Source organism: Lutra lutra, chromosome 10, assembly GCF_902655055.1.
Source record: "Lutra lutra chromosome 10, mLutLut1.2, whole genome shotgun sequence".
In the NCBI taxonomy this organism is placed as follows: domain Eukaryota; kingdom Metazoa; phylum Chordata; class Mammalia; order Carnivora; family Mustelidae; genus Lutra; species Lutra lutra.
This window is the reverse complement of record NC_062287.1, coordinates 107,488,737-107,512,830: the sequence shown is the minus strand read 5'-3', so window position 1 is coordinate 107,512,830 and position 24,094 is coordinate 107,488,737. Positions and strand designations below refer to the sequence as shown.

At 57.7% G+C, this 24,094-nt stretch overlaps 5 protein-coding genes across 8 annotated transcripts; 3 read left to right on the top strand and 2 right to left on the bottom strand.

The window, feature by feature from the left end:
* The first annotated feature begins 1,536 nt into the window (after positions 1-1,536).
* SYVN1 (synoviolin 1) lies at positions 1,537-9,122 on the top strand. Of its 3 annotated transcripts, none has more exons than XM_047691704.1 (16): positions 1,537-1,678; positions 2,526-2,674; positions 2,921-3,013; positions 3,104-3,256; positions 3,398-3,446; positions 3,875-3,978; positions 5,010-5,136; positions 5,235-5,334; positions 5,423-5,488; positions 5,584-5,700; positions 5,810-5,973; positions 6,249-6,377; positions 6,471-6,623; positions 6,700-6,886; positions 7,651-7,802; positions 7,884-9,122. In XM_047691704.1, the coding sequence occupies exons 2-16, from the start codon at positions 2,543-2,545 to the stop codon at positions 7,988-7,990; spliced, it is 1,833 nt and encodes a 610-aa protein (XP_047547660.1). In that variant the 5' UTR covers positions 1,537-1,678; positions 2,526-2,542; the 3' UTR covers positions 7,991-9,122. The 3 variants fall into 3 exon arrangements, with proteins under 3 accessions (XP_047547660.1, XP_047547658.1, XP_047547659.1); XM_047691702.1 differs by having other exon boundaries at positions 1,538-1,678; positions 6,468-6,623; XM_047691703.1 differs by having other exon boundaries at positions 1,644-1,866; positions 6,468-6,623.
* On the top strand, positions 4,620-14,781 carry FAU (FAU ubiquitin like and ribosomal protein S30 fusion). 2 transcript variants are annotated; one of them, XM_047691708.1, is made up of 5 exons: positions 4,620-4,642; positions 13,177-13,259; positions 13,350-13,494; positions 14,364-14,419; positions 14,607-14,781. In XM_047691708.1, exons 2-5 carry the CDS (start codon positions 13,185-13,187, stop codon positions 14,730-14,732), a joined length of 402 nt encoding a protein of 133 aa, XP_047547664.1. In that variant the 5' UTR covers positions 4,620-4,642; positions 13,177-13,184; the 3' UTR covers positions 14,733-14,781. The 2 variants fall into 2 exon arrangements, with proteins under 2 accessions (XP_047547664.1, XP_047547663.1); XM_047691707.1 differs by lacking the exon at positions 4,620-4,642 and adding an exon at positions 12,772-12,914.
* MRPL49 (mitochondrial ribosomal protein L49) lies at positions 9,031-12,725 on the bottom strand. Its single transcript, XM_047691705.1, has 4 exons — positions 12,568-12,725; positions 11,425-11,575; positions 10,458-10,582; positions 9,031-10,335 (listed from the first exon to the last, which is right to left on the bottom strand). Exons 1-4 carry the CDS (start codon positions 12,643-12,645, stop codon positions 10,189-10,191), a joined length of 501 nt encoding a protein of 166 aa, XP_047547661.1. The 5' UTR covers positions 12,646-12,725; the 3' UTR covers positions 9,031-10,188.
* Positions 14,782-17,893: 3,112 nt separating the features above from the next.
* Positions 17,894-19,350, top strand: ZNHIT2 (zinc finger HIT-type containing 2). Its single transcript, XM_047690316.1, has one exon. The coding sequence runs from the start codon at positions 18,110-18,112 to the stop codon at positions 19,301-19,303; it is 1,194 nt and encodes a 397-aa protein (XP_047546272.1). The 5' UTR covers positions 17,894-18,109; the 3' UTR covers positions 19,304-19,350.
* Positions 19,351-19,508: 158 nt separating this feature from the next.
* TM7SF2 (transmembrane 7 superfamily member 2) lies at positions 19,509-23,970 on the bottom strand. Its single transcript, XM_047690314.1, has 10 exons — positions 23,759-23,970; positions 23,164-23,360; positions 23,027-23,081; positions 22,467-22,661; positions 22,284-22,387; positions 20,968-21,087; positions 20,713-20,881; positions 20,396-20,476; positions 20,187-20,309; positions 19,509-19,883 (listed from the first exon to the last, which is right to left on the bottom strand). The coding sequence occupies exons 1-10, from the start codon at positions 23,808-23,810 to the stop codon at positions 19,723-19,725; spliced, it is 1,257 nt and encodes a 418-aa protein (XP_047546270.1). The 5' UTR covers positions 23,811-23,970; the 3' UTR covers positions 19,509-19,722.
* Positions 23,971-24,094: the final 124 nt, after the last annotated feature.

Below are 24,094 nucleotides of genomic sequence, written 5' to 3'. Positions count from 1 at the left end.
AAGCCAGGGCAGGGGTGGAGGACTACGAACACCAAAATTTAAAAAAAAAAAAAAAAAAGATATTTCAGCTGGAGACCAGACCTGGGAGTCATCAGCACCTGGGTGGGAGTATGGAGTCCACAGGAGCAGAGGGCATTATGCAGAGAAAACAGACAGAAGGGACCAATATGGACACCAATATCTAGGACAGACGAGATAGGACAGAGGAGAGGGTCGGATGCACAGCCAGAAAGAAAAGCAGAGGCCTGTGGGATCACAGAATCTCAGGTATGAGACTTCTTGGGAGAGAGGTCGAGTCAGGCAAGAAGGGAAAGTTGACCGCTGGATGCAGTCACCACAAAGTAACACACGGCCTTGTCGGGGAGCCAACTCTGTAACAGGTTACAGGCTAAACTTGTCAGGCCAATTCAGGAGGTGATGAAGGTGGCTGAGGCCAACAGGATGGGAATTTAGCGTCAGACAGACCCCAACGCCAATCTGGGAACAGTTCTTGTTAAACCTCTGAACCTCCATTAAGAATGGAGAATGGCACCTCGTAGCCCATACGCTTTGGTGACTGATTGCTACACGAGACAGAAGAAATGCAAGATACAAATTGGGTGTACTGGCTTCATTCTGTCAATGAGCAGACTGGCTTGGCTGCGATTGAGACACAAACTGAAATAATGCGCAGCCCGAGACCCGTGGTAGCTGCGGTTATGGCCGGGGAGCGGACAATACAAGGCGGAGCTGTACGCACAGGGAAACTGAAGTCGATCCCTTTGCATAGAACACTCTTCCATATCAGCCGGTGTTAAAGATCTGCCTTCTTAGTCCTAGACACAACAGCTTGCGCCTCTCTTTTGTGGCGCAGCAAACGTTCCCCTTGGGCAGACACAGATCACCCGCTCACGGACTGTGCACCCCTCCACCCCACCCCTCCCAGCCAGCTGTCAGCCCACCCGGCTTGGACCTAGACCTAGGCAACGCTGCCTTTAGTACCTAGCAACCACTCACCTGCTACGCTCTCTCCATAGGCCGGCCAGTCTCCTTCCTTTTTCTTATTGGTCCGCGTAACTCTATCTCGGCCAATTAGCAGCAGCCACGGGGACCCAACACACTCCCACACAATTTGGGGGTGATCAAGGAGGAGCAAGTTTTTCTTTTCTGAACCTAGTTCTCCAGGAAAGCATCTGATTTGCTGTGAAATCTTCTGGAGTGAGACTCTAAGACATTTTATTTCTCTTAAGCCCGTAATGTCTGTCCCTGGCACACTCCCCCCCCCTCCAAATGGTACGGCCCGCACAAAGCCCCGCCTTCCTCCCCTCCCTGAGAGCCCGAGTCCTCCTCTAGGTTGAGTCCACTCCGAGACGGAGACGATACCATCTGGGACTAACAGTCGGGGGGACTCCAGCCACCTGCCGGGCTGCCCTATTCCGCTGCGACCACCTCTCGCATCTCTTGCTCCGGCCGTGGGCGCGACGCCTGGGTACAGTGGTGGGACCACCGCTGTCGGCCCCACGGAGGGTGCGCGTTGCGGCCAACGTAAGGGTGCACTTGGTACGACCCACTCGGCGCCACGCCGGAAGTGAGGTGTCTCACTCCCGAAGTTCCGGCTCGTAGGGGGTGGGCTGTGTTGTTAACCCGGGCCGCCTCCGCAGTCGCGGGGATCGAGCGGGCTCGCGGCGGTGGGCTCCTGGTGAGTCGGCCGGGGTCGGGCCCGGGTTGTGGTTGGGAGTCGGGACCTGGGCCCTCCCCTTGAGGGCTCCGGGGTCGGCGCGCCCCCTAAGCCCCGCTCGCGGCTTGTCAGCTGGTCGTGGACCTCAGGCGCCCGCTCTTCAGAGGCCGGGCCCCGCCTGCGACGCTCGCAGCTCCTGGCGATCACAGGTGCGGGGGCGCCCCGGGTCCCTCTCCGTGTCGCCGCTGCATCCCGGCGATCGGCCGTTTCTCCGCTGCCCCCGGGTGGACACTGCCCCGGGGGTTGAGGGGACGCCAGGGTTCCAGGCTGACGTATCCTGCCCGCTCCCGCGGGGCGCGCGTGGCCGCTGCCCACCCTGGCCGAGCTGTCACCGGCGCTGTCGCCTGCCCACCTGCGCCCCCCAGCGCCTGGCTTCTCCCGATCCAGGCGGCACGTTCCTGCTTCTGGAGGTTTCTGCGTGTGCATCCTCCCCATCATCTTCACTTTAGAGGCTGTGGTAGCGGTTCCCTCTCCTGCAGCACGTTTGTTTCTCCTCGTGCCTCCCTAGAGGCGGCGGCTTGGCAGGCGGCGTGGAAAGCTCTAGATTTGAAACAAGACTGACCCAGGCTCCAGGCCTTGCGTCAGTGGGCTCGCTTAACTCCATTTTCTTATTTGTAAAATGGGGGCGCGTATGCTGTTCTTGAGGTCATGATTGTGAGGGTGAGGCGAGGCGGGGTTTTTTGTGTTTTTGTGTTTGGTTTTTTTTTTTTTTTTTCACTCCTATTTGGTGACACTGCGTGTCGGGCAGGGGGCTGGGTTTGCACGGTGTACGCATCACACAGGTGATTCCTTCCCTTTCCCCACGCAGGTCTCCAGGCCAGGGCAATGTTCCGCACCGCAGTGATGATGGCGGCCAGCCTGGCGCTGACCGGGGCCGTGGTGGCTCATGCCTACTACCTCAAGCACCAGTTCTACCCCACTGTGGTGTACTTGACCAAGTCCAGCCCCAGCATGGCAGTGAGTTCCGGGCTGGGGGGGGGGGGGGGGGGGGGGGGGGGATCTCCCTGGGCGGGGAGGCGGAGTCTGCTTGAGGCAGGGGCGGAGTTAGAGGTCAGGTAAGTGGGAGAAAGGCCAAATAGCCCACTAGCTGCCTGCCTTTGAATTAATTGGGATGGGAACATTGCGGGGGGGTTCCCGAATGAGGAGCCCCAGACATAGCAGAGCAGAAAGTGACCTCAAACCATAGCTTCTTCTCACTCCTAGGTCCTCTACATCCAGGCCTTTGTCCTTGTCTTTCTCTTGGGCAAAGTGATGGGCAAGGTGTTCTTTGGACAGCTGAGGGCAGCAGAGATGGAGGTAAGATGTTTTTGACTCCAAAAGCGAGGGGCAGGGAGCTGGACAAGCAGAGTGTCTTGAGGTCCTCATCATTCCTTGTCCACCCCCCAGCACCTTCTGGAACGTTCCTGGTATGCTGTCACTGAGACTTGTCTGGCCTTCACCGTCTTTCGGGACGACTTCAGCCCCCGCTTTGTTGCACTCTTCACCCTCCTGCTCTTCCTCAAGTGTTTTCACTGGCTGGCTGAGGACCGTGTGGACTTTGTGAGTTGGGTCGAGGGCATTCTCCGGAGCAGATGGGAGCCAGGGATTGGCTTGGTGGGTGGGCTTGGGCAGGGAAGTCCGGGGTGGGGATGTGGGGTAAGCCCCGGCTTTCCTGATGGGCCCCTTTCTGCTCTGCCTCAGATGGAACGCAGCCCCAATATTTCCTGGCTCTTCCATTGCCGCATTGTCTGTGAGTGAGAGCCCTGGGAGGGGAGGGGAGGGGAGGGGGCTGGAGGGACGAGAGGCTCCGTGGACGATCAGAACATGACAAGTCACTAACCGTGGTCCTGTACCCTAGAGCACAGGCATCCCCCTTGACCCACAGCTGTACAGGAAAGATAAATTGGGAAGTTAATTTGCATCATCTCTGTCCTGTTCCACCCCAGGGCTCCTCAGCTGCCCAGCCCCGAAGCCCTTGGCCTCCTCACCTGGAGCTCGGGCCGCTCTAATACCCTCCTAGGCAAAACTGCAGTTCCCAGGGGGCTGGGGTTGGTGGAGTGTAGCGCCTGACTAGATGGCGAGGGCCATGGTGGGCCGGAGGGTGGGGTCTTACAGCAGGAGGTGGCCATCAGGCCCGGTGCTGACCCCACCAACCCCCCATTTGGGGGGTCCCCACAGCCCTCATGTTCCTCCTGGGTACCCTGGACTTCCTCTTCGTCAGCCACGCCTATCACAGCATCCTGACCCGCGGGGCCTCTGTGCAGCTGGTGTTTGGCTTTGAGGTAAAACCGCCTGAGGTAGCACCGAACGTGCCTCGGATAACCCAACAAACCCCTCCTGAGCACCTCTTCTGGGGCCGGGCTGGGCATCCGTCGGCATCAGCTCCCACCTTGCACACACGCACACCCAGGAGAGCAGGAAAGTGCGGAGGGAGGAGCGTGGGGAGGAGCAGCTCCAACCTGGAGCCCTGGGAGGGCCTCCTGGACGTGGTGGCCCGAGGAGTGGGCTGCTGCCCGCCGCAGGAATGAGCTTGACCAACAGCGGGGTGAGGAGGGGTGCTCGGTGCCGACGTTCCCACTGGTTGAGCGCTCACTTGGATGCTAGACCCTGTGCCGAGCACTCGACCTGTCGCTTTTCGTCGGCAAAGGAATGTCGTTAGAAAGGGACAGTTAGGGGCGCCTGGGTGGCTCAGTGGGTTAAAGCCTCTGCCTTCAGCTCAGGTCATGATCCCAGGGTCATGGGATTGAGCCCCGCATCGGGCTCTCTGCTCAGCGGGGAGCCTGCTTCTTCCTCTCTCTCTCTCTGCCTGCCTCTCCGCCTACTTGTGATATCTCTCTCTGTCAAATAAATAAATAAATAAATAAAATTTTAAAAAAAAAAAGAGAGAGGGACAGTTAAGGGGCGCCTGGGTGGCTCAGTGGGTTAAAGCCTCTGCCCTCGGTTCAGGTCATGGTCCCAGGCTGCTGGGATCGAGCCCCGAATCCGGCTCTCTGCTCAGCAGGGAGCCTGCTCACCCCACCCTCTGCCTGTCTCTCAGCCTACTTGTGATCTCCGTCTGTCAAATAAATGAATAAAATCTTAGAAAAAAAAAAAAAGAAAGAAAGGGACAGTTAATTCTGTCATTGGACAGACAGGCTGCCAGGGTTGGAGAGGTCTGGTGAGTCACCAGAAGTCCCAGCAGCCCGGGAGTGGAGGAGCTGGGGGGTGACAAGTCCCTGTCCATCGCTGCGCTCTGCCCTGCGGATGCCCGGCCCCAGCCTTATGTGGCTGCCGCCAGGGGGTGCCGTGTGCTGACGGCCCCCTCCTCCCGCAGTACGCCATCCTGATGACTATGGTCCTCACCATCTTCATCAAGTACGTCCTGCACTCCGTGGACCTCCAGAGCGAGAACCCCTGGGACAATAAGGCCGTGTACATGCTCTACACGGAGCTGTTCACAGGTGAGAAGAGCCTGGGCCTCCTGGACCCGGACCAGCGTCCCCGGCCCTGCCTCCCAGGCCCTGTGACTGCTGCTCTCTGCACTTCTCCTTGCCCCCAGGCTTCATCAAGGTTTTGCTGTACATGGCTTTCATGACTATCATGATCAAGGTGCACACCTTCCCTCTCTTTGCCATCCGGCCCATGTACCTGGCCATGAGGTACGCCCAGCCCAGCCCTCCCTGCCCCCGACCCACACCTGATCCTCTGTCCCCCCTCACCCAGCGTTCACCGCACCTGGTCTTGCAGGCAGTTCAAGAAGGCTGTGACGGATGCCATCATGTCCCGCCGCGCCATCCGTAACATGAACACACTGTAAGTGGGCTGGACTGGCTGCTGTCCCGAGCTCTGCCCCTGGTTCCCCCGACTCCGCCTCTGGTCTTGACCTAGCCTTGGCCTGTCCTCACTAGGTATCCAGATGCCACCCCAGAGGAACTCCAGGCGATGGACAACGTGTGCATCATCTGCCGAGAAGAGATGGTGACGGGGGCCAAGAGACTGCCCTGCAACCACATTTTCCACACCAGGTGGGGGGGGGTGCCCAGGGAGCCTGACATTGGGGGAGAGGCTCTGGAAGGCTCTGGAAGGCTGCCCCCCGGGGATCTGCGGACCATTGCCTTATCTTCGTCCCCCTAGCTGCCTGCGCTCCTGGTTCCAGCGGCAGCAGACCTGCCCCACCTGCCGCATGGACGTTCTCCGGGCATCACTGCCGACCCAGTCACCTGCGCCCCCGGAGCCTGCTGAGCAGGGGCCACAGCCAGCCGCTCACCCCCCACCACTCCTGCCGCAGCCCCCCAACTGTGAGTGGCCCCCTCATTTGGCCATTCAGCACACCCTGTTCTGAGCTGGGTATGGGAAACACGAGGTGAATCAGACTCTCTGCCCTCCAGGAGCTCAGTCTGGGCAGGGAAGGGGGTCATAGGAAGAGACATCGAATGGCTCGTAGTCATGGGTCATCAGTGCTGAGTTCAGACGGGCCCTTGGGAGCAAAGACAGGGTTCCTAACAGCCCCGCGGGTGGGACTTGCATCTGTCTCACTTGGATCTTCTCTCACTACCCTGTTCTCTCTCTGCAGTCCCCCAGGGCCTCCTGCCTCCCTTCCCCCCAGGCATGTTCCCGCTGTGGCCCCCGATGGGCCCCTTCCCACCTGTCCCACCTCCCCCCAGCTCAGGAGAGGCTGGGGCCCCTCCGTCCACCGGTGCAGGTGAGTCTGTCCAGGAATGCGACAGCCAAGGGGTGGGAGGAATGGAAGCGGAGGCCTCTTAACACTCGCCAAACTGTTCTTACCCTTCGGCAGCCCTTCCTCGGCCCAGTGGAGCCGCCACAACCACAGGGGCTGCTGCGGCCCCGGCCCCAGCCCCTGGCTCCGCCCCCGCCCCCGAAGGCGGCCCCGCCCCAGGCTTCCCCTTCCCTCCCCCCTGGATGGGCGTGCCGCTGCCTCCGCCTTTTGGTAAGCCGGACAACGGGCGGGGTTGATGGGGAGGAGGGATCGGTGGGACCCAGGCTGAGCCTCGGCCTCTCTCCAGCCTTCCCCCCCATGCCCGTGCCCCCCGCGGGCTTTGCCGGGCTGACGCCGGAGGAGCTGCGGGCTCTGGAAGGCCACGAGCGGCAGCACCTGGAGGCCCGACTGCAGAGCCTGCGCAACATCCACACGCTGCTGGACGCCGCGATGCTGCAGATCAACCAGTACCTCACCGTGCTCGCCTCCCTGGGGTACGTGCGCGGCCGCCACGGAGGGCCCCCGGCCGGGGTTGCCTCCGCCCACCTATCTGTAGGCAGACCAGCGGCTCCAGGTTCTCGAGGCCTCTGCCCTCTTGCTGCAGAAGGCCTGCCTGGGTCTCAGGAGGGCTGGCGGTTAGTAGGGCGCGGACTTCAGATGCCGTTCCTTCGGGTCTTCCTAAAACCGGGCGACTCCTGGTTCTCAGTGCTCAGTTCATCACGGGGCCCTTCTCGCAAGTGGTGACCCTGTGCCTTAGAACCACTGGCCCTGATCTGAGTCAGCAAATATAAAGGCCCCTAGAAGCACCCCGCCCTAAGTTCAAGTCCTGGTCACGCCACTCACTTGCCTGGAGACCACTATCGCCTTATTTTAATAAGTCCCGCCCATAGGTCACGTGCAGAGCGCCCAGCAGGGGGTGGGGGTGGGGGAGGGCACAGGCTTGGCTGGGTGCTGGAGTCAGAGATTTGAGTGGGGTTTTGTTCAGGGGAAAGTCTGCGGGTGTCCCTTGGAGCCTGGCACCCCGCAGTCTCAAACAAGGCCACCACCAGTGCTCGCCCGCAGGTGGCTTATGGCCCCTCTGCGGTGTGGGCCCACGAGGACTCCCACAGCATGTGTTCGCCTGTGTCTGCTGTTCCCTTGGGCCTCAGACGTCCCTCAGCGCTGATGCTACCCTGCAGGGCTCATAAGGGGCAGACAGATCTGCCCAGTCGTGCCAGGATGTCAAGGCCTCACCTGCCCCTTCTCCTTCTCTTCCCAGACCCCCCCGACCTGCTGCCTCAGTCAGCCCCACTGAGGAGACTGCCCCGGCGGTGGTCACTGCTGCCTCCCCCACCAGCATCCCCAGCTCTGAGACCACCACCCCCTCCCCTGGAGCCTCCCCACCAGCCCCTGAGCCTGAAAAGCCTCCAGGTAGTCTCGGTCAGCCTGGGGGTTGGGATGGGGAGTGGGGAAGGAACTTCTCTGGGTTCCACTTCTGAACTCTGTCCCCAGCTCCTGAGTCACTGGGCACGGAGGAGCTGCCTGAGGACGGGGAGCCTGATGCAGCAGAGCTCCGCCGCCGCCGCCTGCAGAAGCTGGAGTCCCCTGTTGCCCACTGACACTACCCCAGTCCTCCCCCTGCCTCCACTCTCTCGGGCAGCCCTTGCTGTAACACATCCTGCCACCAAGTGCCCGCTCCCTCTCCGTGTGCACCAGGGAGTAACGACCCCCAGCTCTGAGAGAAAGGAGGAGGCATCCCCTAGGCCAAGTGGAAAGACGCCTGAGGCCCCAGTTGACTCCAGCCCTTCCAGTCCCGGGCAGCCATGGGGATCTTGGGTCCATTCCAGCCTCCCTCTCCCCCCCCCCCCTTCAGCCTGTTCTGCTGGGGCCGTGAAGGCAGGAAGGCAGTCTCTGAGAAGCCCTCTCCCCCTCCCCCCTCTCTGGGAGAAGGGGCAGCCCCTCCAAGGCCCACTTGTGTGTGTGTGTGTTTGTGAAGTCACTTCCGTGCTAAACAGTATTAGCGTCCCAATCCCATGTGGAAACTTAAGGGGCTGGAGGCAGGCCAGGAACTTGCTCCCTGGGCCACCCACCAAGATTGGTACTGCTGTCCCTTTTCTTACGCTAAACTCCCTAGAGGCCCTTCGTGATGGTGGCTGTGTCACTCATGCCCTGTGATGTTTCCGTGTCTTACTGGCAACCGCCCAGCGCAGGGAGAGGCCTGCCTCGGGCTGGAGGAGCAGGGGGGCAGCACTGAGATGCCCTGCCCCTCTCCCCAGGGCCCCTTCTTCCTGCTGTCTATCAAGTGAGACCATTCCTGATCTCACCCAGCAACCACTGCCCAGCCTTGCGCCAGGCTGAGGGCCCGTGCGTCCGCTCCTGAACCACTGCAGGCCCCAGAATCTGTGGAAGCCACTTCTGGACTTACAGAATGTCTCTCGGGTTCAGAAGAATTGGAACTACTTCCCTGCTGTTGTCTTTTGGCTTAAATTTTGTCTTTGAACTTGAATGCTTGACCCTAGGAAAGAGGAGCAGGAGTGTCTGGCTCCTGGGCTTTCCAGTTTAGAAAAGGCACTGGGCCAGGTAGAGACCACAGGAGCTGAGGCCCGCCTGCCCTTGTCTTTTTTTCCCCCTCAGTTCTGTGTTACAAGAGTTGCTGGAGACCATTTCAGATGATTATTTAATTTGTAAATATTGTACAAATTTTAATAGCTTAAATTGTATATACAGCCAAATAAAGACTCGCCTTAGTGACTGGTAGAGCTGGGTTTCATGGGAACAGCATGCCAGGCTGCTGCTGCTTGCTCGGGCTGTCGACTTGAGAATCCCCAGGGGCATGGGTTTCGTTAGACAAGTCATTAACTGTTACGGAGCTATCCCCATTTTCCATATGAAGAAACTGAGCCCCAGAGAAATTCAATTCCCTGCCTTAAAAGACAAGTAGGGGAGCCAGGCTTTGAGGGTGGGAACTCAGGCCTCTGACCTTTGTAACTCCCTAGGATGGGGCAAGTGTGAAGGTTCATTGGCTGGGGGGTGGGACGGGATGGCAGGGGCAAAAGGCCAGCATCTTTCTTCCTGCAGAGCCCCTGTCTAGCCTTGATACCAGGCCACCAGGGAAGGCAGGCTGGGAGCTCCCGAGCACCCCCTTGTGGAGGCACCAACTCAAGCTAATCACTCAGCATCCCGGAGCTGGAGATGCAGTCAGGCCCAACTCTCCCAAGAATGGAGCCCAGGCAAGAGGCCTTCTACTTCTCCACGGGTAAAAGGAATGAGTTCAGGGGCTGACCAGGGCCCTCTAATGCCTATGCCCCGTGGTGACTTTACTCGGAGCTGAAGACCTCCGGGAACCACACCCGAGTCCTGTGTGTTCTCCACAGCCGCCACCGAACCAGGTCTGGCCCAGAGCAAGGGCTTGAGAGCTCTACAGCAGTGAGGGTGTGAAGGCCAAGGAAGACACGTTCTCAGTGGGTCTACTCTGCGCTACCCGCCCCTCAACTGGGTTGGGCTGTTACTTCCACCGGTCAACAACCTCCAGAATCTGAACAGTGAGCCCAGTGAGCTCCACCAGAGGCAGGGGCCCCACCGGCAGGCAGCCCTCCCCGCTGCGGGCATCTGTGGAGAGGGTCACGTTCCCCCTCAATGTGAGCGAGGCCTGCTCTGAAGCCCTTTAGCCTGGCTGCGCCCTGCCCAAGCTCTTAGCCCTGGCATTTATACCTTTTGTCCTAGTTGCTCCAACAGCCACCTCACTCCTCCCGAGACACCCCGCCCCCCAGACTCTAGTCTGGTGGGGATGCTATCATGCAGGCTGCTTGGCTGGGCCTCAGAAGCCCTTCTCCAGGAGCCAGGCTTTGAGCTGCTGGTCGAAGTAGCCCTTGATGCGCAGGGTACCTGTCACCTCATTGACCTGGGTGACCGGTGTCTTCCCCAGCAGTGGACTCAGAAAATCTTCCACATCTTTCTGCAGGGCCTGAGGAGGAGAGGGAGGACGATGACACATCAAGCCTGGTCAGATCATCCCCTCTTATAAGACTCCCATCCCTCCAGCCCCGAAAGGGTTAGTATCAGCCCCCAACCCATGTCCTCACTTACCCAGATGTCCCCCTCCACCTTCCGGATGACAGTCATCTGGCGGTTGCCATGTGTGATGTCCTTGTAGACAGGGATGTTGTGCATTCGAGAGCGCCGCACCAAGTAGGGCAGGTCGGGTGGGGGGTCTGTTACATGTAAGAACAGTGAGAAGCCAAATATCCGCAGGCTTTATGCCCCCAGCTGATGCACTTCCCCCGTGTACAGAGAAATCAGTGCACCCGATGGCAAAGCCACCTCTTGATTTCAGGTAAGAACAACTGCTCTTTCCCTAAACTGAAGCCAAGACCAGCTGCTTCGCCCTGGTAACCTCCCAGGCCTAGCACAGGGCCTGGCAGTAGAAGATGCTCAAGGAGAAACGAAGTTAGGGCCACGCCTCCCTATATCTTTAGGTCCCCATCTGGGGCCAATCTTTGCACTTCTCCCCTGGGTCAGGGAGGCTAATAGCAATCTCTGACACAAAGAAATGGGGGTTTACAGCACTGAACACCTGCCTACCACATGCTGGGCTCTGTACTAAGTGTTTTATGTACCGAGCAGATTATCTCCATCTTGCTGAAACTCCATATGGGAGAGGCTAAGTGACCAACTCGTGATCACACTGGCAATGAACAGCAGAGCCAAATTTGAACCCAGAAATGCCCAACTCCCAAGCTGTGTTCTCAAAGATGGTACAAGGTCTACAACTGGGGTGGGAGTGGGGGTCCCAGCTCTTAGGTCTTCTCTCTATGCTTCACTTCTCCGGAATGGGAAGACTTCATCCCAACAGTGTGGATGGATGGGTACCAGTAAAATAGGGCTGCCTTCCCAGGCCCTTCCTTTAACACGAGACAGATGCTAAGCCCTGAGACACCTCAACACGAGTCCTGAACCCACTGGGGAATCCAGAGCCTCAATTGGGTTGGTAGACCAGTAGGGAGAGGAAGGTTTCCCCCTATAAACCTCAAGCCATCCCGATCGCCCAGCTCACCTCTGGGTGGCTGCCAACCACTGGGAGTGGGATAGTGTTCATGCTTCGGTGGCTTTGGGATGCTGGTAGCGGGTAACAGGCGCTCCACAAAATGGTATTCATCCACAGACTCCACAAAGCTGGGGTAATCAGGAGGCTCCTGGGTTTGGCTCTGAGGCCAAAAACAACAACAAACAACTATGAGCCCACCCACTACACACCCACCCATCAAAGGAGAGGTCACAAGTAGGCAGAGAGGCCGGCAGAGAGAGAGGGAGGGAAGCAGATTCCCCGCTGAGCAGAGAACCCAGTGCCAGGCTGGATCCCAGGACCCTGGGATCATGACCTGAGCCGAAGGCAGAGGCTTTAGCCCACTGAGCTACCCAGGCGCCCCAAATAAATAAATAAATAAAATCTTGGAAAAAAAAAAAAAATGTCAATTTACTGTTAAGTCTGACCGACTAAAATTTTTCAGTATTTTAAAGCTTCCCCTAAACGTTCTACTGAAATATTCTAGTTCTGGATTAGGCACTTTCAGCAATCGTGATAATCCCACTCACAATCACCCGATGTGACCCTCGCTTACCTGGAACATTCTGGCCTCATATAAACACCCCCAGGCAATGGATGGACTAAATGTATTACGGGTATTTTGACTGAATTCTTACAATGACACAAGTTAGGTATTTTACTACCCCCTTTTTCCATGTAGGAAAAATTAAGACATTAACAAACCATCTACCTAAGGTAACTCTCCGCAAACTGTCCTCCCATTCTCCAGCCTGAAGAATCTTTTTGGACACTTTTCCCAAAAGATACCCTGGAGTCCTGATAGGCCCGGGGTTACGAGAAAAGGGAAGCAGATTGGAGTGGACTGTATATCATGAACTCTAGGTTCCCATTACTGTCGCCAATAATCTGGGGCCGACCACTACCCTGTGGAACGTTATCCCTTTTAAAAAATTAGCCGGAGTCGATGGGCAGCCCCTCCCAGTTCTGACTAACCCAAATGGTCCGCCAATCAGGTTCTAAGCCCCAAACACCGAGGCGCACTACAGGTCTTGCACCTTGCCTCTATCTCGTATCTGAGCTCCAGGGTTACAGGAGTAACAGTGAGACTCAACGCAGCACTCTACTCCCCATCTCCAGGCTCAGCGTTCTCACCAGCTGCCGTAGCCCGCAGCCCCGCTGGACGCCGGTTCTCCATCCTCTCAGCGTAGCGCGGAACATGGCCGCTGCCATCTTGAACTTCTCCCGTACACCGGTCTTCTGCGCGCGCAACCGGCCAGGTCCCTCCCCTTCGTGGGCGCGCTCCCGGGACCGAAAGAACGCTTGCGCAAAGCGTAAAGAGGCGGAGCTAGAACTGCTGTGGGCGGTACAAAAGCCAAAGGCTCTAGCGGTCGCCCAGCAGTGACGTGGCACGCAGCAGGCGGTGTGGACGTGCGCGCCCCTGCTTCTTCCTCTTTCTCGACTCCATCTTCGCGGTAGCGGCTGCGGTGCCCGCGGTTCGGGTAAGATTTGGGTCACCGCTGGATCTGGAGGGCCTAGTAGCAGGTGGGCCGCGAAGTCAGAGGGCGCGGGAAAAACAGGGGGAGAGGCTGTGTTCTGAGGGCCAGCTTCCGGTCCCCACCCGACCTCCCTGGCAGGCCCGGCCTTACCCACGTGAGATCCCGCGACCACCTATATCCCAGCGCGATCGGTGCCGGTCCGCTGCCTTCCCCCGACCCCCTTTCTCCCAGAGCATTCTTCTCTTACGAGCCATTCTTTCGTCAGTCGTCAACATGCAGCTCTTCGTCCGCGCCCAGGAGCTACACACCCTCGAGGTGACCGGCCAGGAGACGGTCGCCCAGATCAAGGTAAGGCTGCGTGGTGCTTCCTGGGCACCGTCCTTTTGTGTTCTTCAGTCTCTCTCCGCGGGAACGCTGATGAGTCTTATTTTACCGTAGGCTCATGTAGCCTCGCTGGAGGGCATCGCTCCTGAAGATCAAGTCGTACTCCTGGCAGGCACGCCCTTGGAGGATGAGGCTACCCTAGGTCAGTGTGGAGTGGAGGCACTGACCACCCTGGAAGTAGCCGGCCGCATGCTTGGAGGTGAGTTGGGGAGCATTGTACTTTGAAATGTCTGTAAACTCATAATATGGGTGTAGGGTGTGGGGTTCAGTGTTCTAACCCCAGGGTGGTGGTTCCTGTTTATCTTTCTCATTAAGAGGTCCATGGGAGACTGAGCTGGAGCCTAGTTCTGTTTCAATTACTTATTAGCCCCTTGTTTGCTCACTGAAATCAAGTCCAACTGGATTTCTCAAGGTGCTTTTCAGTTCTTGTTTAAAGTCGGTCTGGAAGATACTGAAGTGAAACCCTGGAACATATTGTACTAAACACTCTTGGTCAGAGGTCATATCTCTGCACCTTTGTTCTCAGCCCCTGTTGGTCCCTGTTGGTTTGTTTGTTTATTTATTTATTTATTTATTTTTTTAAAGATTTTATTTATTTATCTGACAGAGAGAGATCACAAGTAGACGGAGAGGCAGGCAGAGAGAGAGAGAGGGAAGCAGGCTCCCTGCTGAGCAGAGAGCCCGATGTGGGGCTCGATCCCAGGACCCTGAGATCATGACCTGAGCTGAAGGCAGCGGCTTAACCCACTGAGCCACCCAGGCGCCCCTATTTATTTATTTTTTAAAAGATTTTATTTATTTATTTCACAGAGAGAGATCACAAGTAGGCAGAGAGGCAGGCAGAGAGAGAGAGAGGAGGAAGCAGGTTCTCCGATGAGCAGAGAGCCCGATGCGGGACTCGATCCCAGGACCCTGAGATCATGACCTGAGCCGAAGGCAGCGGCTTAACCCACTGAGCCACCCAGGCGCCCCCCTGTTTATTTTTAAAGGCTTGAGTTGAGGAAGAAAGGATTCTGCCCGGTAGGGCCTTCTTGCTCTCCTGTGTTCTGATCTCCTTTCCCACCACAGGTAAAGTCCACGGTTCTCTGGCCCGTGCTGGGAAAGTAAGAGGGCAGACTCCCAAGGTAGGTGACTGTATTAGTGGTGTTATTTAGAGTTTGGGTTTTTGTTTTTTGTGTGCAGGTTTGGTTTTGTTTGTTTGTTTTTAAGCTAAGCCAAGACCTTTGGTCTTTCTTCTGTTTGCCTTCTCCCTCCCTGGAGGTAAGACTGAGGGATGGTATGGGAGGTCTGATTATCCTTCCCTTTTCCCAGGTGGCCAAACAGGAGAAAAAGAAGAAGAAGACAGGCCGAGCCAAGCGGCGGATGCAATACAACCGGCGCTTTGTCAATGTTGTGCCCACTTTTGGCAAGAAGAAGGGCCCCAATGCCAACTCTTAAGTCCATTGTAATCCTGGCTCTCCCCTAATAAAGCCTCTTAGTTCAATCATTTCATTGTTTCATCTTAACGTGCAGGGAGGGCCTCAGGAAGATACTTGTTTGGGTATCTTATAGGGCTGGTGGTGTGTTCATTAGAACAATGAGGCCTGGTTCTGGTTTCTTGGCACTGTCAGGTTGGAAGAGACGGGCCTTGGGTTGGGGAAGCAGTGGTAAACTGTAGGGAAAGGGTTACCATGAAAATTGGTAACTCCAGATGGCAGCTCTTCAGATGGAAATTGGGGATTTCCTAATCCAAATAACTTGATAAGTCTCCCAAATCACTTTTTACTGCTTTGGTTTTTTGTTTTCAGTATTTTATCTATTTATTTGACAGAGATCACAGGTAGGCAGAGAGAGAGAAGGAAACAGGCTCCCCGATGAGCAGAAAGCCCAATGTGGGACTTGATCCCAGGACCCTGAGATTATGACCTGAGCTCAAGGCAACGGCTTAACCCACTGAGCCACCCAGGCACCCTTGTTTTTTGTTTTTTTTTAAGGTGTGTTTTTGTGTTTTTGTTTTTGCTTTTGTTTTTAAGATTTTATTTCTTTATTTGTCAGAGAGAACACAAGCAGGCAGAGTGGCAGGCAGAGGCAGAGAGAGAAGCAGGCTCCCCGTTGAGCAAGGAGCCTGATGTGGGACTTTATCCCAGGACCCTGGGATCATGACCTGAGCCCAAGGCAGCGGCTTAACCAACTGAGCCCAGGCGTCCCTGTTTTTTAAAGTTTATTTGAAAGGGAGCAGGGGAGGGCAGAGGTGGAGAATCTTTGCAACACACCCCTGCCCCAGCTCCATCCCAAGCTTGGGGTTCTACACAGAGCTCCATCTCAAGATCTGAGCTGAAACCAAGTCAAGACATTTAACTGAATAACCCATCCAGGCACCCTGTTCTTGTTCTTCAAACAGAGGAGATAAGAATCCTTGTTGTGGGAGGATTATGGAGGCATCAGCAGAGAAATTTGGGTAGAAGATATATCAGGGAAGGGCTGTCTGACTTTTCCTGAACTTGGAACCAGCTATGGCCTTAGTGGAGTCCAGGGCACAGGTCCAGTATGTTCCTACTTGAGAAAATATGGGTCACCCCTATTGGGGGGAAGTCAGTGGTGCAGTCCCTGAAAGAGAATTCACCCAAGGCAGAACAAAGGAGATGAAATTTATTGAATACACAGCAAAAGAGCAGTGGGCAGGACAACAAAGGAGAGACTGCCAGGAGGCAGTGGTCGGGGGGCTGAGGTTAAGGGGGAGGGGGAAGAGTTAAGGGACCTTGTGGAACTTTACTTTTTTTAGTACCTGTGCATGGTTGTAAGCAGCCTGTTGCTCAGCTAGGACTTAGGGCTATTTCGAGGTGGACCTGTTTGCAGTCAGCCCGGTGGCGGCTGTAGGCCCTTTTATTTTACCTTACTGGGACTTCATTGCCCATGCCTGTTCTCTGAAAGTGGCTGTCACAGACAGCCTTGCCTGATGACCTTGGCATGATGGTGACCTTGTTTGTAGCTCCGCCTGTCTGGCTAACTTCATTAATGAAATCACAGCTCAGGTTGGTGGGTTGGTTGGTAGTGTTCCTGGGAGTGGATTCTCTGGGCTTGATTCAAAGTTCCCCTAGCAACATCGGCACCTACCCATTTTGTGAAGGTTTTCGAACCTGCTGGTTCTCGAAATACAGTATAACATGAGGTGAAGACCTTGTATCTAGACTTGGACTGCCTTAAGTTTGAATCCTTGCTTCATTTATTTTCCGACTCTCCAAACTTAAAATGACTTAATTTCTGCTCTCATGTCTTGAGAGTTGTGAAGAATATAAAGGATGTGGGGCACCTGGGTGGCTCAGTGGGTTAGCCCGCTGCCTTCGGCTCAGGTCATGATCTCAGGGTCCTGGGATCGAGTCCCGCATCGGGTTCTCTGCTCAGCGGAGATCCTGCTTCCCTCTCTCTCTCTCTGCCTGCCTCTCCATCTACTTGTGATCTCTCTCTGTCAAATAAATAAATAAAATCTTAAAAAAAAAAAAAGAATATAAAGGATGTGAAGGTCTTAGGTCACCTGCCACATAGGAAGTGTGCAAGGCTACAGGCTCTTTTTATCTCTAGTAATCTTTAGGAAAAGTCAGTCACCTCCCTTCTAGACATTTGGTTCTTGTGGGTTAAGTGAAGAAGATAGTTAACAAGTGGTAGAGTCTCAAAGAAAGTAAGGAGGGTGTTGCAAAGAAAGAGGGAAGGTTGGGGATGGACTGTGTGCAAAGGTGTGTGGTTTTGTCAGACCTGAACAGGAGTTCGGTTTTGAGTCCAAGTGCAACAGAGGGTCACCAAGTACAGGGAAGGGTTTAAGTAAGGGCCTGATGTGATCTGACTTGTGATCCAGTGCTTCGTCTGGCTGGTTTCTCTGAATGGCTGGCAAGAAAGGGAACCAGATAAGGAACTAGAAACTGAAACTGCCAGTAGTAATGGGATGTGGAAAACAAGCGGACTTGAAGGTCTTCAAATCCATCCAGATCTTGATAGGATTCAAGATCCATCCAGATCTTGATAGATGATCCATAAGGAGATAAATACAAGGGATTGTGAAGGCAGAACTTACTGGGGGTGGGACTAAAGAAACAGCTCTCTTTTCATGGGTGCGATGGTCCAAGTCCTGGGGGCCGTAGCATGGTTTGTGTGGGTTATCACCCCCCACTCTACAAACTAAGCTTCATCAGGACAGGGACCCCATCTTTGCTGCTCAGTGTGTTTCTGGCACCCAGTATGGATTCTGCACTTTAAAATTGGACGAACGATAGATTTGGAGGGGAAATCAAACAGGAGTTCAGATACCTGTTAAAGGTTTCTTTCTTCTCAAGAGGGGAAATGCCTCCAACACACACATAGAGTCTAGACCAAGGAGTCCATCTTCACCCTTTTTCTGCACTCCCCTTTGTGTCTGTGTCCCCTAGTAGAATAGCTGCCCTTCCAGTGGAGGGAGGCATCGCATCCCCCATAGGCCTGGGGCATTTAGGGGCCTTTGAGGGGATGCTTCGAGAAGATCCATTTCCGCCAGGTAAAGCACCGTGCTTCAAGGGAACCACTAGGGGGCGAGCTGGTACCAGCGAAGCAAGGGCCTCGGGCACCGGCCCTCGCTCCCTCACCGCGCAGGGCGAGGCCGGGGCGTCCCGACCCACTCCTGCGCCTCCTCAAGAGCTGTTTGACAGTGGGGGCGGGGCTTGGCTTCCGAGGGTAGGCGGAAGTTGCCGAAAGGCCTCGGGGGCTTTACGCTCCGTCGGCCTCGCAAGGAGGCGGAAGTAACCGATTAGCACCGGAAGTTGTCCGGGGCTGCCTGCGCTTGTTCGCAAGTGCGCGGGGCGCCAGTTGCCATGGAGCCGGCCGGGCCTTGCGGTTTCTGCCCCGCGGGGGAGGCCCAGCCCTCGCGCTACACCTGCCCGCGCTGTAACGTGCCCTACTGCTCGCTGCGCTGCTATCGGGCGCACGGCACCTGCGCCGAAGACTTCTACCGGGACCAGGTGCTGGGAGAGCTCCGCGGCCGCAGCGCCTCACCCAGCCGCCTGGCCGGCGCCCTACGGCGGCTGCGGCAGCAACGCGAGACCGAGGATGACCCCGAGGACGCGGGCCTCAAGCCTGGCCCGGCGCCAGGTGGCCTCACCAGGCTCTGGGAGCTGCTGGCGCCGGCCGAGAAGGCGGCCTTCGAGCGGCTGCTGAGCCGTGGCGAGGCCGGGCGGCTGCTGCCCCCGTGGCGGCCGTGGTGGTGGGGCCGCGGGGCCGGGCCGCGGCTTCTGGAGGAGGTGGATGATGCCGCGGGCCGTGACCCTACGGAGCTGGAGCCCACCCCCGCGAGGACCCCACCGGAACCCGCGAAGGAAGCCGCCGCCGAGCCCTTTCTCGAAGACGCTCCCGAGGCCCGCTCGCCCACCGTGCCCTCCCGGATCCCCACGCTGGCCAGCCTGAGCCGCAGCCCGCCCTCGCCGCTCGTGCGCTTCCAGCTGCCCAACGTGCTGTTTGCCTACGCGCACACTCTTGCCTTGTATCACGGCGGCGACGATGCGCTGCTCTCCGACTTCTGTGCCACGCTGCTTGGCGTGTCGGGAGCACTGGGTGCGCAGCAGGTCTTTGCCTCTGCCGAGGAAGCCCTGCAGGCCGCAGCCCAGGTGCTCGAAGCAGGCGAGCATCCTCCCGGGCCCCTGGGCACACGGGGCGCCATGCGCGAAGCTGCCCGCATCCTGATGGGCAAAGGCCCGGCAGACCAGAAGGGCTACACGCTGGCAGCACTGGGGCACCTGGCACAGACCCTGGGCCGGGCCCGGAAGCGAGCCGTGACCACAGAGGAGCGAGATCGCCTCTACCGGGCGCGGAAGAAGTGCCAATTCCTGTTGGCTTGGACCAATGAAAATGAGACGGCCCTCACGTCGCTGGCTCTGGACTGTGCCAGGGCCCATCGAGCCCATGCTGTGGCGGCAGAGGAGGTGGCAGCCCTCACCGGGGAGTTGGAGCGGCTTTGGGGAGGCCCCTTGCCACCTGCGCCAAGAATTCTCATCGAGGAACTCCCGGGTTGATCTGGGATCTCCCTGTCTTTAATAAAGCTGTGACTGGTCTGCCCTGTCAGCAGTGCCTGCTTCTGACCCACAGCTGCTGTCCACCCACCCCCACCCCCAGCATCCCCAGACTCTCAAGCCCAAAAGCCACCTCTCAGCTTGTCCTGGATCCGAGCTGACCCAGCCAATTTTTAAACACCCTGGCCCCAGAAAGGGAGGGAAGTGGTACCATGGCTTCCAGATGTTTATCCAGGAGGAAGAGCAGCACCTCCACTCCCATTGTTGGGCACTGGCTGCATTTCTTCTTGCTCCAGAGCCCTTGTCCCAGACTGTTCGTCCCTGCTTGCTGGAGCTCAGAGCGGCTCAGGGCCCAGGCTCCCGGTGCTGGCTGCACTGACAGACGGGTGGGCACCTGCCCTGCCTGGGTGAGCAGAGCCACTTCAGTAGACGTAGGGCAGGATTCGGTAAGGCACGCGCCGGCAGTACTCACGCCAGGCCAGGCCGTACTTCCGCAGGCACTGCTGCTCGTCCCGGGCCTCGCGGTGCACCAGCAGTGCCGTGAAGTAGAGGACGTAGAAGTAGGGCAGCAGGTGGGACACTCCTGTGGGGAAGTGGAGGCTGTGACTGCCCAGCAGCCCCCCAGTTCACAAAAGTTTCCCCATCAAATGGCTCACAGGGACACGGGCTCCTTTGGAAGGTCTGCAGCGCCGTGCTGGCTCGCAAGCCTGGCATGGAGGCCCGCCCCCTGCCACTCACGGAGTCCTCCCAGCTCCCTGACCCCTCCCTCCGCTAGGGGATGGGACATCCCCGTTCTCACCTCCACACCCAGACGGGGCATCCTGTGGTCACCACCTCTGTCCCCCTCATGTGTGGTCCCCATCCCGTGCCCCCCCAAGCCACTCACCACAGGGCAAGGACCAGGCCAGAGCCATGATGAGGTCTCCAAGGTAGTTGGGATGGCGGACCATACCCCACCACCCAGACACCAGCAGCTGTCGCCCCGTGGCTGTGGGGATGGTCTCAAGGCCTGGGGGAAGACAGGAGTGGGATGGGGGAACCGGCAGGAGGCCAGCTGCACTGCTTCGCTCATGGCTTCCTGGCAGCCCAGCTCACCAGCCACTCTGGGGTCAGAAGGGTTCTTCCGGAAGGTGTTCTTCTGGGAATTGGCTCCGCGGAAGATGTAGTAACCAACAGCTAGGAGAAGGCATGGGCAAGTGGTCAGGGTCGAGGTTTAGAGCCTTCTAGGTGACCCTGACCATCCACCCGCAGCCCAGACTCCATTCGCCTGGAGACCTAGGACCCAGCCCTTCCCCCAAACACACCCCCATCCCCACCCCTGTGTTAGAGGAGCACCTGAGGTTTAGTATCAACAGGGTGCTGAAGAAAAGGCAGGAATGAATGAAAGGGGGAGGAGCCCCGTCCTGACTAACCATTCAAGAGGCAGATGACAGAAGCCATGGGCAGCCCCAGGGGCTGCGGGTGGTGGAGCAGGAACTGGGCCTGCAGGCTGTAAGTGAAGGGGACCCACGCCAGGTCCCCAAAGGCCAGCATGAAGCCAAACCCATCGTGCGTGATGTCCATGGTGGTGAGGACGGCCTCCTGCAGGGATGGGACCCAGACACACCCGCTTAGTCCCCATGAGGTCCTCAAATCCCTCCCTGCCTCTTGGCCTGGTCCAGCCTCACCTCGTGCCAGAGAGCATCGGCCACATAGAGTAGCTGGAAGCCATTGACCAGCCACATGGCCAGTGAGGGAGTCCCCCGAAGCTCTGCTTCCTGCATCAGCAGGCCCAGGTTGATGAGGACCTGGGGACGTGGGAGAGGGGGGACAGGGCAGTCTGTCTCCAGCCCACCTCCACGGAGGTGGCAGCACCTGGGGGGGCAGTGGCCAGCCTTTCCCCTTATCTCTCTCTCGGCTCTCGGCCACTAAGTCCTCGGCCCTTTGCTGAATGGATCCAGCCCCTGTATCCGGGGCAAAGACTGCCACGGTTGCTTCCAGAGGGGCTCCCTGCCCATGGGCTCTCGCCTTGTCCTGTAATGTTCCTTTGAGGAGAGCAACATAGAAAGCCACTGGACATGTCAGGCTTGGTTTTAAATCTCCGCTTTCCCACTTGGGCAAGTTGCTTTCCCTCTCCAAAGGCTCCTTCCCCCCACGCCATGTGGTAAATGGAGTTAATCATGAACCTGCCTCACGTTGCTGTTGGATTTGTTGACACGAGGCATGTTCCTGGCTCACAGTAAATGCACATGAGTAAACCCATTCTGGTAGCGCTGGGTTGGCGCTGTCACTAACGTTACCACTTCTAACCCTCACCAGAACCTTCGCAGGAAGTTCTCACTTTATCCCATCTTACACGTGGGGAAATCGCCTTGGAGGCCAGGGTGCAGATCCACGGTGGACCCTTGGCCTCCTCTCACCTCTAGTCTCCAGGGTGACATGAGGGACGTTGCCCGAGACCCTTGGGGAAGCTGGGACCACAGTCCAGCATGGGTGATTATAACCCATAACCACAGTTGGCATGTCCTCAAGGCCACTAGTGATGGAGAGCTTGCTACGCCCAATGATCAGTCTCAAGTTCTATGCCACTAGGACCAGCAGGTGGCATAGCATCAGCCTCTCCTGTCCTCAAAATAGAGTTTGAGCTTGATTTATTTAAAGTCGCACCTGCTCACCTAACTCCCTCCATGCTTTTTCTCCCTAGCACATAGCACCCCTGCCGTGCTGTACAGATTTCACTTATGTTTTGTCTGTTTTTCCTCGAGTGTAGGCTCCATGAGGACCGAGTTTTGTTTTTTGGGGTTTTGTTTTTTTGCTTTCCTATAACTTTCTCTCTCTTTTGTCTCCTTGTACCTGGAGTAGTGTCCAGGGCACTCAACCAGTATTTGTGGGATGAATGATTAATGGTTTTTTTCTGTGCAGTAGTGGCCTGGCCCTGCCCTGCTCAAACACTGCTTCCCCACCCCGCCCCTCCTCCTGGCCCACATAGCCATGCCTAGCATACCCAGCCGATGAGGCCAGGCCGCAGTTCACAGAAATATTTGAAGTCGAAGGACCAGATGCGCGGGTTGAGCTCCCGTCCCAGGAAGAAGTCGTAGATGGGATTGCCTGGAGAACAACGGAGCCTGAAGACGCGAGCGAGCACCCGCATCTGCTTCTGTCTGCACCCTACTGGGACCCCTCTCACCTGAGTTCCCCCCAGGCGCCAGGGCTGAGGCAGGGGCCACCAGAGCCTTCAGATAGAGAAGGAGGCTGAAGATGAAGGCCGTGAGGGTGGCTGCAAAGGCCAAGGGCAGGAGCATTTCTGGGAGCGCCCCCAGAGGCAGCCCAGCGCACACAGCCAAGCCCACCAACAGGGCTGTCAGCACCAGGGCCTGGAAGCCTGAAACCAGTACACAATGAATCCTGGGGGCTGCGCCTCTACACCTGTGCCCTCGCCGCCCCCCCAACACACAGACACAGTCCAAAGCCCAAGGAGGTCAATGACCTTGCCCTTGGCTTTCAGGGGGTCACCCCAACCACTGCTCTGGTGCATAGAGGAAGAGCAAATGCTGCGGGTAGGTGTGGAAGAACAAGGGACATGGAGAGGAACACTGAATCCCCCAAGGCTACCCCGGGCACACAGCGTAACACAGGCATCTAACGGAGCTTGGGGTTGGGGGCTAAACTCCACTGGGTCTAGAGCTCCACCCCCACCGGCACAACTCCAGCGCGGGGATCCATCCCCCCGCCCCCTCGACCATGCACCATTAATGGGGTAGCACAAGCGACTCTTGTCCTTCAGTTCCTGTCCCTCCGCCACCTGTGAGCACAAAGAGGCTCTGATAAGGGGTGAGAGTGAACCCCTTCCCTCCGCCCGCCTCCCCCGAGAGCCGAGTCCACACCTTGCGCGCCGGCAATAGGTAGAAAGCCGCCTGAAGGCCGAGCCAAGTGAGCCACAGCAGCAGCATCTGCGGGCTCCACAGCACTTCGGGCCCCGGAAGGTAGGGGGGTAGGCCCAGGAGGCGCGCCGGGCCCGAGCGGGCCACCAGGAGCAGGTGGAACATGGTGGCAGGAAGCAGCAGCATCAGCGCCGCGGCGCCTGGAGACGCGGGGGCGATCGCGTCGGGCGTCCGCTCCGCAGCTGTCCACCAGGGCCCCCTCCGCATTCCCACTGCCCAGGACCCCTCAGGGCCCCCCACCCACATTCCCACTGCCCTCTTCCATACCCCGTTCTCAGCCCTCAGCCCTTTCCCTTCCATCTTGAGCCCCGCCCCCTTGCTGCCCCGAAGATCCTCCCGCTCTCGGTGCAATCCTCCATAGATCCGGTGCTCTGCAGCCCCTCCCCAGTCCCCCGCAACCCCCAGATCCCTCTGCCTCTGGACACCCTTCAAAGCTTTCCATTCTCAGATCCTGCTCCTCTGCCCTGCCCCCCGCAGTCGTTTGCAGTTCACCCCACTTCGCTGAGCCTGACCCTAGATTCCACCCTTGCCCCATTACCCAAGGGTCCCCCGAATTCCAGGGGAGGCCGGGAGCCCTGAGGAGAGGCCATGGTCTCCGCTCCACCGCGGGGGAGGGGGTACACAAGAGTCCGTCAGAGAAACACAGTCCACCTCATCCCAAGGACATGAGCCTGGTGACGCGGGGTATCAGACCGCTACACAGGAACCTGCTTGGTCCCCGCTCTCGGACTACCACCACTGGCGTCCCGAGGTCTTTAAATGGCCCCACCCCCGGCCCATCCTGGGCCCAGCAATCCAGCCAATCAGCTCGGGGGGCGGGTCGGCCGCGGGCGCCTCCAGAGCCACCTCACAACTCCACCCCGAGCCGGCCCTG